Source organism: Trifolium pratense, linkage group LG4 (assembly GCF_020283565.1).
Source record: "Trifolium pratense cultivar HEN17-A07 linkage group LG4, ARS_RC_1.1, whole genome shotgun sequence".
Classification (NCBI taxonomy): Eukaryota; Viridiplantae; Streptophyta; class Magnoliopsida; order Fabales; family Fabaceae; genus Trifolium; species Trifolium pratense.
The window spans coordinates 3,830,882-3,846,334 of NC_060062.1; the positions used below are offsets into that span (position 1 = coordinate 3,830,882).

A 15,453-nucleotide genomic window follows, 5' to 3' on the forward strand; every position below is an offset into this window, starting at 1 on the left:
GCTCGTTAGCAAACACTTCACATTTTTTTCAAACAAGCTTATAAGCTAGTTCAATAAGCTATAAGCTAGCTTATTGAACTTACCAATCAGTGCCTTTATCTAAATTTCAATTTAAAACCTTTAATTCGTTTAACCTTCTGTTCAAATCAATTGTACACTCTAATTTGATCCAATTAAAAAATCCTATTTTTTTTTTGAAGCATTAAAAAGACCTATTAGGCAGTATTAACACTCCTCACTCATCTATCTGTATAACATTTCTTTTTTTCTTTTCTTTCTTTTTCAACCTATCTCATTCCTTATTTTCCTTCTCTTTTTCTTGTTCTCTGCAAGCCGTGGTGTTCTTGGAATCTTGGTCCTTTGTTTTTTTGCGACATATCTGAGGTGCCTGTTGGTGAACTCAAAGGTTTGTTTTTCTATTTTAGGTCTATAGTTTTTGATAAATAAATTTTTACATTTTAATTTTATTCTTCACTGTTTATGGAGTTTAATACTAAAAAACCTTTGTAAGTCTCTTATCTCTATGTAATTTAGACATATGAAACATTTTTTATTAAGTTAAGAAATAATGTAAGTCAGATGTGGTAACAGTTAATTTTTTATCTTAAAAAAATATATATTGTGTTTATAGGTTTTCTTAAATGATTATGTAGTATTATTCCATTGTAGGCCATTCACTTATTTTAATAGTTGAAAAAGTCTATTATAAAAAAATAGTTTAAAAAGTCTATAGCGTTTAATTTTTTTTTTGTTAAAATAAAATAATTAAATTTCAGTCACAAAACAAAATAAATTAAATTAATAAATTTGGTAATAAAAAATTTTAAATTATTTGTATTAATTTGTTTAGATTTAACTCAAAAAATAATTTCTTCTTCTGGCCGGTTTTTATATAAGAAAAACAATTTCTCCGATTTTTCTTTCAAAAAATAAAAAACAATTTCTGTACATGAAAGAAGATCGAAACACGCTTGACGCTGTTTTGACAAATTCTATATCTCGCTCAAATTAAAATTCCAAGCATTTTCTAAACGCAAATTAAAATTTAAAACGTAATTTCTTAGCTTAAAAAATTCAAAAAAAAAAAAACGCGCAACACAGAGCAGTTAGAGTTCCTAATTCTATTTAAGAACAGAAAACAAAAAATCATAATCACATATTTCATTATTATTAACTTTGATTTTTCAATTTCTTATCAAAACAAACCAATTCGTAATCCCTTTTAGTATTTTTTAGGTCACAATGAAGGATGAACAAATAGAAAATGAAAAACTTGAAGAAGAAATTAGTGTGGAAGAAGATAAATACGGTGGAGTAATCCTAACCGTTCAAAAGCCTATGGATTCTGTTTATTTTGCTTCTCAATTGGAACATTCAATTTCCCATTGGAAGCAACAGGTTAGTTTGTTAATTAGTTAGTTAGTTTGTTAATTAGCTACATTATTCATTAATTAAGTTTGTTAGTCTGATTTAATTTGATTGATTCAATACAGGGAAAGAAGGGAATGTGGATTAATTTGTCTATACTACATTCAAATCTTGTTGATTCTGCTGTTAAGGTATATACATTTTTTAGTTTACTTCGGCATAGCTTAGTCTGTGTTTGATCCCCGGTAAAAAATAAGGACGGAATAACACAATTTTAAATGTATTGTGTTTGATTTCGAAATTACTTCTGGAACTGGACAAATCGTTTTTATAGGTGACACATTGATTTTGAATGAATTGACTCAGTAAAGTAGATTCTGAGTAAAATTGAATGTAAAGTGATGTACCTTTTGTGTTTGTTAAAAAAAAAAGTGATGTACCTTTTGTTAAATTCATGTCTAAGTGGGTTGAAAAGTAACTCTAAGGCTAAAAGTCAATTGTAGAAGCCAAATTTTGGAGGCAAAATATATTATGCATGTCTAGAATCGATTTTGAATCTCCAAAAGTGGAGTCAAATATACACATAAGCTATGATGGAGAGCTTATGGAAATGTCATAAGCTGTTTACATAAACTCTTATGATTAATCTCATAAGTGCGTTCTAACCAGTCATTGCAAACAGACTCATAAGAATTCTAAGAATACACAGCTTAGATAGGCTTGAATGTGAATCCTAAGAATTCTTTTTATGTTGTAGGCTGGATTTAGCTATCACCATGCCGAGTCAGATTACTTGATGCTTGTATATCGGATCCCTGATACCACTGTTAGCATTCCTGCAAATGCTTCACATCGTGTCGGTATTGGTGCTTTTGTTGTCAATAACAAGAACGAGGTAATCATTCATTCATGTTCAACAAGACTTTTCATGTCATGCAAAGTATATGTCACAAATTAATCATAGACTAGTCATATTTGGATAACTTAATACAAAATTATCTTCTTGCAATTTGCAACTGAAATAACCAGTGTTAGATGAAATAATCAAAGTAAAGAAAGGTAAATTTATAAGCTTTTAGAAATGAATTACTTGGAAATCTACTGTATATATAATATAAGGATAAGGATTGTGGAAAATCTGAGAACTAGTCAATTTGGTCTTTCTTTTTTCAAAGTACAAAAGCAAAAAGAACATATGTAAAGGATATATTAAAAGATATTGGTCGAAATTATCAGATTCTTTCAAACTTTTATATTTATGGATAACTTTCACTTATTTTCTCTTTGACTACTTCATACCTTTTTGAGATATCTGATTTGAGACACTGTGTGTGATACCGTATACCTATATGGCTCTATCTCTATCTTTCACTTAGTTTTCATCATATACAATGTACACCGGTTTTCGGAAATTCCCCGCAAAAACAAAGGGACACCCTATTTGGTTTCTCGTTTTCCATTGTTTTATCATTGTTCCCCCACCATCAACTTGTAGTCTATCTCGGCCTTCATTAATTCTGTGGTTATTACTTATTATACGGTTTGTGCTAAATAAGTCTTGTATTTTATACTGTGATAATACAGGTCCCTTATACTGTTCAAATCGTCTTGTTTCATTTGATAGGTGCTTGTGGTTCAAGAAATCAGTGGTAAATTTGGAGGCACGGGTGTATGGAAGATGCCTACAGGAGTTGTTGATGAGGTATATATCACATTGATTATGGATCAAATTATGAAACTTTTCTAAAATTACATCATTTTGATACATTTTTATTCTATTTTCAGGGTGAGGATATTTGCGATGCTGCAATTAGAGAAGTGAAGGAAGAGACAGGGGTAAGCAAACATATAAGAGTAAATTTCATGCTTCTAGTTTGTTCAAATAATAAACAAATCAAAATAAATATAAACTAAAATACGATTAATTGTTAGTAAGATTTATATTACTACATTGTATAGTACTCCCTCCGTCCCAAAATATAAGCAAAAGTTGGTCAACAAAAGTGAATGTATTTGGTCCAAATCTTTAACCAAATACATCAAGTTTCTTTGACTCACTTTTGCTTATATTTTGGGAAGGAGGGAGTATACCATAGTCATGTTCTATGGCCTTAATCATGTAATTTAGCACTTCTTTTAACCAAAGCCTCTGTTACTTATTTCTCAAATATAAGGACTATGCTTCTTTTCATGTGTTTTTTGTGGTGTTTGACAAATTTTATGTTAATTGAATTTTATTTACTTTATAGTTTATTTTCCTGTGTTTTTTGCACCTTGTCAAAGTCTCATGATATTACTTTTTTTCTTCATTTAGGTAGAAGCAGAGTTTGTTGAAGTTTTAGCATTCAGGTAAGAAGAGTAACACACTAACTTCATCAACTAGCATGCTGTGTGAATACTTCCATACATGTTATGTAAATGTAGCATATGCATTTGACATATAATTTGCAAATTTTCAGTCCGAATTATATGGTCTGTGACTGACCTTTACATTCTGCTTCCTGTTTCTCTTTGGTATCAGGCAAAGCCATAAATCTTTCTTCCAAAAATCAGATTTGTTCTTTGTTTGTATGTTACAACCTCAATCTTTTGACATTCAGAATCAAGCCTCAGAAATTGAAGCAGCTAAGGTATATATCTGCGATTCTGGATTATAGGTTCCGAGACAATTTAAAATGAATGCCACTAATGTTCAGTTGAGTGGCATTATATTGGCATGTCGTTTTTCATTTTTTTTAAATTGATATATTTCAACTGATTAAAACATGTATTCTGTTATTTTCACCATTTACTTTTCACATGAAACAAAAAAAGAAATGTCATACGTTTGCTATTATAAAAAATTATCAATTGAAAAAGAAAAAAAATACTATACTATTATAAAGCCATCTCAGTGAAGGTTGCATGCTGATAAATGATAATCTATCCTGATATTGGTACCAGAAAACTTTGTAAAGTCTCAAGTTTTTAATCGGTGGTGACCATTCTAACATTGTTTGTTTTTATATTCAGTGGATGCCAGTTGAAGATTATGCTGCCCAGCCTTTTGTGCAAGAAAATGAGCTCTTTAAGTTTATAGCAAAAATATGCTTAACAAAGTTGGATGGCAACTACACTGGTTTTTCTAATAAAGCTTCTAAAACAACTTCTGGCAAAAAAACTTATCTGTATTTTAACAACAATGCTAACATGAAGCTTGCTTCGTAAGTCTCCATGATCATTTTAATATGATCTCATGACCATTTATGATCTTTGTATTTGTTGTATAGACGTATCATATAATGTCCTTTTCAAAAAAAAAAACGTATCATATAATGTAAATAGGGATAGTATCTCTTATACTTAAATGATCTTTGTATTTATTGTATAGACATATCATATATCATGTAAATAGGGATAGTATTTCTTATATTTAATTTTGTACTTACTGCCTTGATCCCATTATGAAATCTACATTCTATATTTTTTTTTTATTTGTTTATTACACATTCTAATATTTTTACTCTCTGTAATTCAAACACACGGTTTTGTCAATATAAATTGGGCACAGGAGCGTTCATTTTTTATTTTTCAGTAAAAAAAATTCCATTAATGTAAGATAGATAAAAGGCTGAGGAAATCATAATATTAACTATTTTACTCAAGTAGGACTCACACGTTGAGTAAGATAGATAATTAATTGTATATTTGGTAACATCATATTACATAAAATAAAATAAGAAAAATATCATTTGAACATCCATACATCGACCACTATACACCTTCAGAGATAAAGTAATAGAGAGTATGTGAGAGATCAAAGATAAAATAAAGGGTTGAACGTGTGTTAAGAAATTAGAGATGTCCAAATATTATTATTATTGATAAAAGAGTTTAAAGACTACGTATCGTCAATGTAAATTAATTTTACACTGACAACCAATAAGAATGAAATATTCTTCCACATCATATTAAGAAAGTGGAGTTTAGTGGGATGATGTGGCGAAAAACATGGTTGGTATGAGTTAACAGTGTAAAATTATTTTACATTGTCAGTGCATATTCTTTTTTCTCTTGAATAAGAAAAACATAGAAGGTACACAATAAAATAAAAAAAAACAGGAGGGAGATTGGAAGAACTCGTGGGCAAGGAGAAGACCTCATCGCATCCAAACTTTCATTTGGTTGGTTGTTCGTGAGCGCATCCTTACCAACCTTCGCAGAAGTAAATAGGGAGTGAGAATTTCACCTATATGCTCCAGGTGTGGGAGAGATGATGAAACAACCATTCACGTGTCGCGGGACTGTGTCTTCGCTACTAAGGTGTGGGTACGCCTTGTTCCATCTAACTTTATCACTGAGTTCTTTTCTTTTGATTGTAGAAATTGGATTTTTAAAAACATCAACAAGGTAGGGATTGGAGCTACTAATGCAAGTTGGCAGACAACTTTTATAATCACTTGTTGGCTTCTCTGGACTTGGAGAAATAAAGCTATTTTTGAAGAAGACTTTCAACGGCCAAATAATCCTATCTTGGCTATCCAAAATTTTACTTGAGGGATTGACACATTGTTTCCCAACCTTTCCATAGTGATCTGAGTCGCAAGGAAACAATCTACACAGGGTGGATTAAGCCTCCTAATGGTTGGATAAAGCTAAATAGTGATGGTGCTTGCGAATAAAGTTTCTAAAAGACAACCCTAATTCTGTAGATGGTTGGATAAAGCTAGCTAAGTGGGCTGAAAATGAGCCCAATAGTGAATGGAATAATTGTGCTCCTATGGAAAATTGCTTTTTAGGCCCCCGTATTACTTTTTAACCTCCCAAAAATCCCAAAATACTCTAATTTTTAGGCCCAATTGCGTTTGATTCCTACAATATGAACCTGCAAAAGAAGGGGGAGAGATATAAGATCGCATTCTAGAATGCGAATTGAGTTTACATTCTAGAATGTAAAATGTTTTTTCTCCAATATGAACTATTTATGTACTCGTATCCTATGTTATAAGAGGCGTAAAATTGAAAGGAAGGACACGTGTAAAATTCAAGGAAAAAAAAAGAAATATGAAAAATTAGATGCCCTAATTTGGGGGTCTATGCGGTGTGGCTCACTTCATAGGGCCAATCTGGTACCCTTCTCTACAGAAGAGGTAGTTATCTTACTTTACTCAACTTTTCACTTCATGCAATTTTCTTACTCGAATGTTGGTGTATCTTGTCTTGTAATAATAACTATGGTAAGTGCACCCCCTTCACAATCACCATTCTGAAGATGCGTTTACCGACCATAATTAGCACTAAAATACATGCTTGCATCAATGAAGAAAAAATCGATTAATATGAACATTTTCCAGCTTGAAGAAAAAAATATGTTTATAAATTACAAGCATACATCTCAGCTGGCATCTACCACAAACTGGTCCTACCCACTACTCACACTCTCACACCGACAAAAAAAAACCCCAATTAAATAAATCATAAAAAAAACCATTACAATAAATAAATACAAAACATATACGTAATTTGATTTTTTTTTTCATATAAAAGAAAATAAAAACGACAGTGCCCCCAACACGTTGGTGTCACCGTTTTATTTCCTTCACAAACAAAATCAAAGAAATTAAGAAAAGAATATCTATCGCAAATTGACCATAGCTGTCACATGTGACATGTGTTGTAGTAGTAGCTTTGTATCCACCGACACTCCACTTTTTTTTTTTGGTCAATTATAGAACCAAAAACCCAATAAATAAACTGAAAAATACCATAACGAATCTGAACCCTTGATTTAATCCACTGACTCCATTATCATCAGCAGCTTTCTCATCATCGGAATCCGCATCCGCATCTGGTCCATCCGCCGGTGAATCAGCATCTTCATCCGCCGCCGGTGCCTTACCTTTCTTAGTTGTTTTCTTCTTCTTCGCTGGTTTAGGTGATTCAGCAGGTGCTAAATCTTCTTTCACTCCCTTAAACAATTCTCTAGGCATCAAAACTTTGTTAATCTTATAAACCACAAATGGATCTTGATCTATCAAAGTTCCGATGATATTCGCGGTGTTGACTTTTGTTTCTAGATTAACATCTTCACCGTCATTTTGAACTGTGAAATCGTATTTGTTAGCACCTTCTGTTGCTAATGTGTTCATAATTCCGTTATTTGATTTCAACATTTGTAACGATTGGTAAACGGGAACTCCGTGATATAACAGAAGTGAAACTTTTTTAGAATCTGTTAGGTTTTTGTATTTTGCTGAAAAACCGTTAACGGCGCTGTCAGTTGGACAGAAAACAGTTAAACCTCCGTCTACGGTTTCTTTGAAAGTTGGAAGTGCTTTTGAAACGCGTAACAAATCAGCGAATGCTTTGCAACCTTGTTTTGACATAATTGCGATTAAATCGATATCGCTAGGCGCTGCCGTCGGTGCTTCGGCGTCGGCTGAGCTTAAAGGTTGACTGATTTCAAGAACGGAGATGACGTAAGGAAGTTCTTCAATGGATTTTACGTAGAATGAGTGTAATCCGTCGTTATCTTCAGCTGCAAACCCGACTTTACCACCTTTTAGATTTGTTACATTGACGTAACCGGCAGTTCCGGCGGCGGATCCGGTTGCTTGAAACATGGAGGAAACGAGAGTTGTACCGTTGGTGATTTGATGAAGTTTTTTGGCGCCAAAGTAGTCGACTAAGACATGGAGGGAGAGGACATTTTTGAGAGTGCTGACGGAGAGGTGTTTGTCGAGGAGGGATGACATGGCGGCATTGTCGATGGCGAGGATTGTTATGGTTTGACGGCGGTTGATTTCATCGGCTAGGTGAGTGATGGTTAGGTAGTGGTTGAAGGTGGAAAATCCAGGGTGTTTGGCTAGAATGCGGGTGATATTGTGGCTGCCGGAGGTGGCGGCACCGGCGGTGGTGGAATGAATGAGTGAGATTAGTAGTGTGAGAGAGAATAGAACAAGTGGTGCTAGTTGCTTCTTCATTTTGGAAGAGGATGGATTAGGTGCAAATGGAAAGTGGAAGAAGCAACTAATTAACAAAGCAAAGCAAGGAGTGGAAGAGTGGTATCAATGTGTATATATGTATATGTTCATGTGTATATGATTATTTTTACTATTAATGCTAATCATGTCATAATAGATTGTTTAATTAATTTCATATTTATATGTGTAGTGATGATATTAAATTGGTGTGTGGTATATAAACTTGGTTTTGGTGTAGTCATCAACTTGATGTAGTAGTCACTTGCCACTGTTTGATCAAGATCGAATGACTTAAATTCAAACATAATTCTCTTTAAATTATACAATATAGTTTAAATTCACATTTTTAAAACCATTTGATTTAGATCAGACGGTTATTAAAATTTGACTGTACAAATGCGCGAAATGGATTAGTGCATGAAATCAAATTCATACAATTATCAATATTATGGTTAGTGTGGTGACAAACAATGCCAGGTTGGTATTTGGTGGTAAGGGGACCCATGAAAGATTGGATGATTGTAATTATTTGGGCATATTTTTTTTTTTTTTTGAAACAACTATTTGGGCATATTTTAAAGACCAACAAGATGCAGCTTTCATCACTCTTTCATTTTAGAGAATGGGGAAAATTGGTATCCACCGACACTCTTTGACCCCACTATAGTACTCTATTATAATAATGAAATGCAGTTAGTGTTCGTTTTATTTTCTGTTTATTGTCTTGGGTTAATTAATTTATAACGGCTAATTAAACTGTTTAACGGACAATTATGAAGGTGTCATTAAAGCATAATGAAACTGTATTGAGATCTGTTTATAATGTACTATGAGGTCAAAGTCATTTTATTTTTTCAAATTAAGTACTACAACGTGAGTAAACAATTGACATGCACGACGGTTAAAGTCAGTAATTGCCGTGAGTTGTTTGTTTCATTGCTTATTATTGGGAAAATTATTGAGAAAACTTCCACTTTCCACTCACCCTGCCAAGCTGTTGCATAAACTAAAGCGACAAATGATGATATGTTACTGTTCTGGGCCGAGCATCGAGCTCGAGCATCAGAAGGTGTCGAACATACGCGATCCGAGCAAGACTCCAACGGTCTGATACTCTTACGTATTGCAACGGCCGAAAACCGGAATGATGAGCATTTACTGCACATCAAGGCCTCCAAGCCGTTTTCCGGCAGCCACTTGATGGCCATTAATGCCATCAAGGGCCTTAGCCCAGCGCTGAGGGCTATATATATGCATCTCCACTTCATTTGCAAGGTACGCATTATTTAGCTAAGAAAACCTCTACAAACACAAACTGACTTGAGCGTCGGAGTGCCTGCAGGTACACAACCCCCCTCCGCTTCAACAGGGGTCTCAACGCTCTCAACCACCGCAAACGCCGGCGAAGTCGCATCATTCTGGTCAACACGATCAGTTACAACTTGCAAACTTATAGAATAGAACACTGAGCACAGTAAAAAGAATGGTAAAAATATTACCGATTGTGGGTGTACAAATGTCTGAGTTGACTCGATCAATATGGTAACCTAAATTTTATTCTACTTGTGATTTATCCGACTTAAACACTTTTAGATGGGTTTTAGATTGTATGTCATATTTAGGGACGGAGCTGGAAATTAAGTTTAGGGGGATCGAGAATTTAAAAATATAATTTAATAAAAAAAATAAATTTAAAAGCATAACATACGAAAGAAATTGTAAGATAAATTCAAAGTTAATAATACAAATCTTTGTTTTATGGATATTTTTTTTAAGTTGAACTTTTTTGCCCCTCCATTTTTACATTTAGTGTAATTTTTTATCTCAAATTTTGTGTTTTGTCATAAAAATTGCAATTTTTTGTGTAAAAAATGTGAATTTTAGTCTCAAAACAGATATTTTGTAAAAAATCAAATTTTTCAGTAAAAAAAAAACATTTTTAAGAGAGAAAACATGTGTTGAAATCAAGTTTACAACAAATGTATAAATAGAGCCTAAACAGTTAGATTAATAAAGGGGGACTATTTTCATAAGTTTAATAAATAAGGGAACTAAAAGTGAAATTAAACCAATAATATAATAACATACTAGTATATAAAAAATTTGAAAAAGTTTACGGAGGACCATGACCTCTGCTGGTCCCCCTTCTAGCTCTGTCCCTGGCCATATTTATAAGGTTTTAGATTAAATCCGATTAAATCTGAAGTGTTTTAGATTGTATGCCATATTTATAAGGTTTGATTATGTGAAGTTTAAATAGTATGCATCAAATTTTAAATTTTAATCTTATCGACCATATTGTAACAAAAGAAAATCTTAAAGTGATTCATTTAGTGGCTAAATGTGATAAGTTTATCACTTTTAGCATATTTTATATAATTATTAACACATTTTTTTACTCGTCTAGAAAGTGACTAATAAATTTATGAATAATTTACTCTGGTTCCCGAATATATATATATATATATATATATATATATATATATATATATATATATATATATATATATATATATATATATATATATATATATATATATATATATATATATATATATATATATATAATAGTTGAACTAAGTGTTAAGTGTCCGTGGTTAAGTCATACATCGACTATAAATCGAAAGAATGTTGGATTCATAGGAGATTTGCGACCAATTAATCTAATGTCTTAAGATTTTAGGTGGAGATGCGACATCTCCCTCTCTTGTTGTTTTGGAGCATTTGACTCATTGTTGTTAAGCCATTTGTAAGGTTGCTCAATGTCTAATTTGTCAATCTCACCCAATGAGGCTCCCCTCATGGTTCAACTAGTGGTATCATGGTTGTGGTTCAATTTGGTAGGGGAACGAGAGTTGATCTTAATATTGGATCAACTATATGATGTGCGAACTCACATTTGGGGAAGATTGTTGGGTTTCAAGTGTGAGTAGTTATGTCACACATCGACTATGAATGAGAAATGTTGATTTTATAAGAGAGATTTCTGCTATATGCTGCTAATATTTGCATTTATATCTCAATAGAAAAACATGATCAAATTAGATTATGTGAATAGTCCACATAGTCGAATTGTGTCACTTATTGTATGACGGAGGGAGTAGTTTGTTAAATTAAAATTGACTTCTTTTTTATTTAATAACCTAAATGCCTAGTGATTAGACTCGCATGTTTTTATGTCAAAAATTATGAAATCCAAAATTCAAACCCTAATCACCGCAAATCAGCATTCATGTAACTTCCAACTAAATTGTATTTTGACTTTAAATATGTTTAAAACTTTTTTGAGGTTAACATTAAAACTATTATTGGTGGACAAGTCATTAAATCATTTATATAAAGGCCATAGTAGCTTTTGCCAGTTATGACAATTTTGGCACAATATTTCCAATAAACTAGTTGGAGCAATTTTTCCTTTTGAAAGGGTATCCAAACCAAACCAAATAATAGATTGAACATACATTAATTATGCTCTACATTGGTTGTTATAGTTGTCATTACTTGTCATCATAATCTTCTTCTTCACAATAATTAAAAGCTAATCCACCAAAATTGGAATAAAAGCATCAAATAGCACCGGTGTGGATCATCCAATACTTGACTATCTTAATACTAGTAGTATTCAATAGTAAGTTGGTTAAACAGTGTTTTACTCAAAACTCAAAAGAAAAAGTTACTATAGGACACTGATTCGTTTCTTTGTATTTGGTTTAAGGATAAATTAACCCATGTTAAATTAGCTGCAACAATGTCAGGCAAAAGAGACAAGTTTGTTCAGTAGAATTTAATAAAGTTTCAAGATTGGAACATGGCAACTGTCTGTCCTGTAAAAATAGTATATAAACTTGTGTGCTATGGATTAACTCTATTCGGTGACGTGTATAATAGTACTAACCGTGGTCTCAAATAGGATTCATGCCGAACAATATAACGAGTACGAATTTTATAAAATTTATCGTTGGATTGAAAGTTTATATCATATAAAATTTCTAGGATTTTTCAATAGTGTTGAGTGTAAGATGGAGAGTTTAGGTAATACTTTCCAGAATTATTTTTTTTTCTCTCTAGAAAATACTTTCTAACAAAAACATAATTTTTTTGAGTTTGGATGTATGCTTTCAAAAAGCGTGGCTTTTTAGAAATATAGGAGGTGTAAAAATAAATTCTCATATGAAAATGTCTTAGAGCAGACGTTGGCCTCAATTGGGCCGGTTAGTCGAATTAAAGTCCTTTGGGCTTTATACATAGTCTTTTGTAGACTGTTTTCTCAACAAAAAAAGTTCAATTTTGATTTTTCTTTATCACTGATGATTTTAAATTAGCAATAAACTAAAACATATTTTTTTGACTGAATTTAAAAAAGTGATTTTTGCTTATATATGAGGTCGGAGGGAGTAGTAAACTAAAACAACTAAACATTGGCTTTCATAATTTTCCAATTGTGTATGATATCCTTTTGGAATTTTTTATATTTTTTTTTATAGAAATCCTTTTGAATTTTTAACATTTGCAATTGGTGATATGATATTTAAAGTGTTTCTTCCACTAGTGAGATTTCTTGCTAGCTTATCAAATTAATTTTATTTTTGTCAAATTCATGAGTTATTTTGAGGCTATAATTCCATTAAACTTTTCCAGAAAATTTATGAATGATTAGTTAATTAGGTTATGAAACCAAAAGTAATATAATTTCCACAATTCACAACAAAACAAAACGGTACAACATATGCATGAATGAGGATTTGTTTAGAACGATCAAATTAAGTAAAAAGGAAGTGTTGTTTGTGAAAAAATTGATAAAGAATGAATGTATGATGAATTAAGTAATAAGGAAACAAAATAGGAATGAAAGATTAAGAAAAAAGAGGCAGTTGCAGGAATACATACTAAGTAATATAAATAAATATTAACATTATAAGATGTTGTTGGAGTTGTTTCTATCAATATGTTTATAAAATATCAATTTTTTGAAACCTTTAATATTTTCAAGCTTAATTAGTCTATTGGTCTCTTAAAAGATATTTTAGGTTTCACAATAGTTTCTTAAAGAAAAAAAGATCCGGATTGATCCCTTAAAGACACATATGTTTCTCACATTGGTCCTTTCCGTCAATTTTTTACAAAAAACGTTAGTTTTAGTTGACTGAATTGTGGATGTCATTAAGTGTAAGTGGTCCACCAAAAACCTTATTAATTTTTAAAATTTTAACCATTGGAATTTTTTGTTATATTTGGAGTTAAAATTTAACGAAAAAGACCAATATGACAAACATATATGTCTTTAAGGGACCAATCCAGACATTTTTTTTCTTTAAGGAACCAATCCAGACCTTTTTTTTTTTAAGGGAGCATTGTGAAACCTAAAAATATCTTTAAGAAACCAATAGATTAATTAAGTCTATTTTCAAAATTATGCATTGACATGTATGAAACAATTAATTAACTGAACTACTCATTGTGACATGAATAGAGTAATCATTTGTGTTTCATATCTAATCTAATGAAGTGAATTACAATCATTCTATTCTCTCCCCCATTCTCTCAAAAATCTTTTGTTTTAGTGCTTGTGTTCATTGATTGCTTGAGAAGCAAGAACTTGTAACGCCACTATTTGAAGCCCATAAACCTTGTTGCACCCATTATTTGTGTTATTGCTTTAGCCAACCTTGTGCCAACAATTTAGAGTTCGATAAAAAATAAATAAAGTTCAACCAACAGCCAATATTCAAATTGGGGTTCTTGATCTCAAATACCAATCACAATTTTTATACACTTTTTTCTAAAAAGATTTTCATTACAAAGAACATTTCCCTTCTCTTTTTGGAGTGAAGGGAGAACATTATATCTCTCTTGTCTCCAAATAGTGGCAAAATGAGTCAAGCCGAATACTTAAATCTTGAGCTTGATTTATTAAAAAATAAAATAAAAAATGATTTAGGTTTGTTTGACTCATGTTTTTAAACGAGTTTAACTAAAAGCTTAGACTTCAAAGTTAGAGCAACATTATAAATATATATATATATATATATGTGAACTATTCGCAAGCCATAAATAGAGCCCCTTTCCACAGCAATTGTTATTGCACAAGATAAAAATATAGTATGTGCATAAATTTTATCGTCCTCCATTTATGAAACATTAAACGGGGTTATGGGGCTTATGCTAATGAACCTATAAATAGATACTATATCATGAGGAGAGTTATATTGACTCCAAGAGTAAGTTATAAAAGCTACTTCAAATCATGACCTTTGATTTTAATTTCAATTAATGGCTAAGATTGATTGATCATAAAACACAAAGTGAGACTTATTTTTTTATTGTATTGGAAAATTATCAAAACATACCTTAAATAGAAGAGAATGAATCAATTTTTTTTTTTGAACCAAACTAGAGAATGAATCAATTATAATCATCAATTGAGACTTATTTGTTGATCACATGGGAAAACAAGAATTCCACACACTCTGAAATGGTGTAACACTAATCGTTTGACAATCCTGCTTCTTTTCATACAATTTTTTACGGTATGCTTCTTTTCTTTTCAATTTTACAAGTGTACCATTTTTTTTTTGTGGTGTATGCTTTTTTTGTTACAATATTCTCTTTGCTCCTACTTTTCTTTTCTTGTTATTAGTTCAATATTTTTTGTTTTCTTTTTTTACAAATTTGAACAATAGGTTAATTTAATAATTTAATTTGTAATGATTTTGTTGAAGAAACAAATAAGTTTTTAGTAAGAGTCAGGATCCGTTGACACCAACTAGTTTGACACCAAATGTTACACCTCTCAATAACGTTTTAACCGATATAAATTTTATAAAATCCACCGTTGGATTGAAAGTTTACATCATATAGATCATTTGTGTAAAATTTCAGACAAATCCAAAATCATTTGATATGCTATTGAGACACATAAAGATTAACGGCATTTAAAAAAATACAAAAACCGTTAATTTTGATGTATCTCAATAACATATCAAATGATTTTGGATTTATTTGAAATTTTACACAAATGATCTATATGATGTAAACTTTCAATCCAACGGTGGATTTTATAAAATTTATATCGGTTAAAACGTTATTGAGAGGTGTAACATTTGGTGTCAAACTAGTTGGTGTC

The 15,453-nt window shown here is 31.4% G+C and overlaps 2 protein-coding genes across 2 annotated transcripts; one reads left to right on the top strand and one right to left on the bottom strand.

Annotated features, from left to right (window-relative positions):
• Positions 1–989: 989 nt before the first annotated feature.
• Positions 990–4,913, top strand: LOC123882019 (nudix hydrolase 2-like). Its single transcript, XM_045930798.1, has 8 exons — positions 990–1,398; positions 1,494–1,559; positions 2,126–2,263; positions 2,993–3,070; positions 3,154–3,204; positions 3,683–3,717; positions 3,890–3,998; positions 4,381–4,913. Exons 1-8 carry the CDS (start codon positions 1,243–1,245, stop codon positions 4,573–4,575), a joined length of 828 nt encoding a protein of 275 aa, XP_045786754.1. The 5' UTR covers positions 990–1,242; the 3' UTR covers positions 4,576–4,913.
• A 1,789-nt stretch (positions 4,914–6,702) lies between these two features.
• Positions 6,703–8,913, bottom strand: LOC123921278 (fasciclin-like arabinogalactan protein 2). Its single transcript, XM_045973754.1, has one exon. It carries the CDS (start codon positions 8,328–8,330, stop codon positions 7,074–7,076), a length of 1,257 nt encoding a protein of 418 aa, XP_045829710.1. The 5' UTR covers positions 8,331–8,913; the 3' UTR covers positions 6,703–7,073.
• Positions 8,914–15,453: the final 6,540 nt, after the last annotated feature.

What these genes read in the sequence shown, in the direction of transcription:
- LOC123921278 (XM_045973754.1), bottom strand. Translation starts at nt 8,330, where the DNA reads ATGAAGAAGCAACTAGCACCACTTGTTCTATTCTCTCTCACACTACTA.
- LOC123882019 (XM_045930798.1), top strand. Translation starts at nt 1,243, where the DNA reads ATGAAGGATGAACAAATAGAAAATGAAAAACTTGAAGAAGAAATTAGT. An exon ending in TTGTCAATAACAAGAACGAG is followed by an intron (nt 2,264 to 2,992) that starts GTAATCATTCAT and finishes TTCATTTGATAG; the next exon opens with GTGCTTGTGGTTCAAGAAAT. An exon ending in GTTGAAGTTTTAGCATTCAG is followed by an intron (nt 3,718 to 3,889) that starts GTAAGAAGAGTA and finishes CTTTGGTATCAG; the next exon opens with GCAAAGCCATAAATCTTTCT.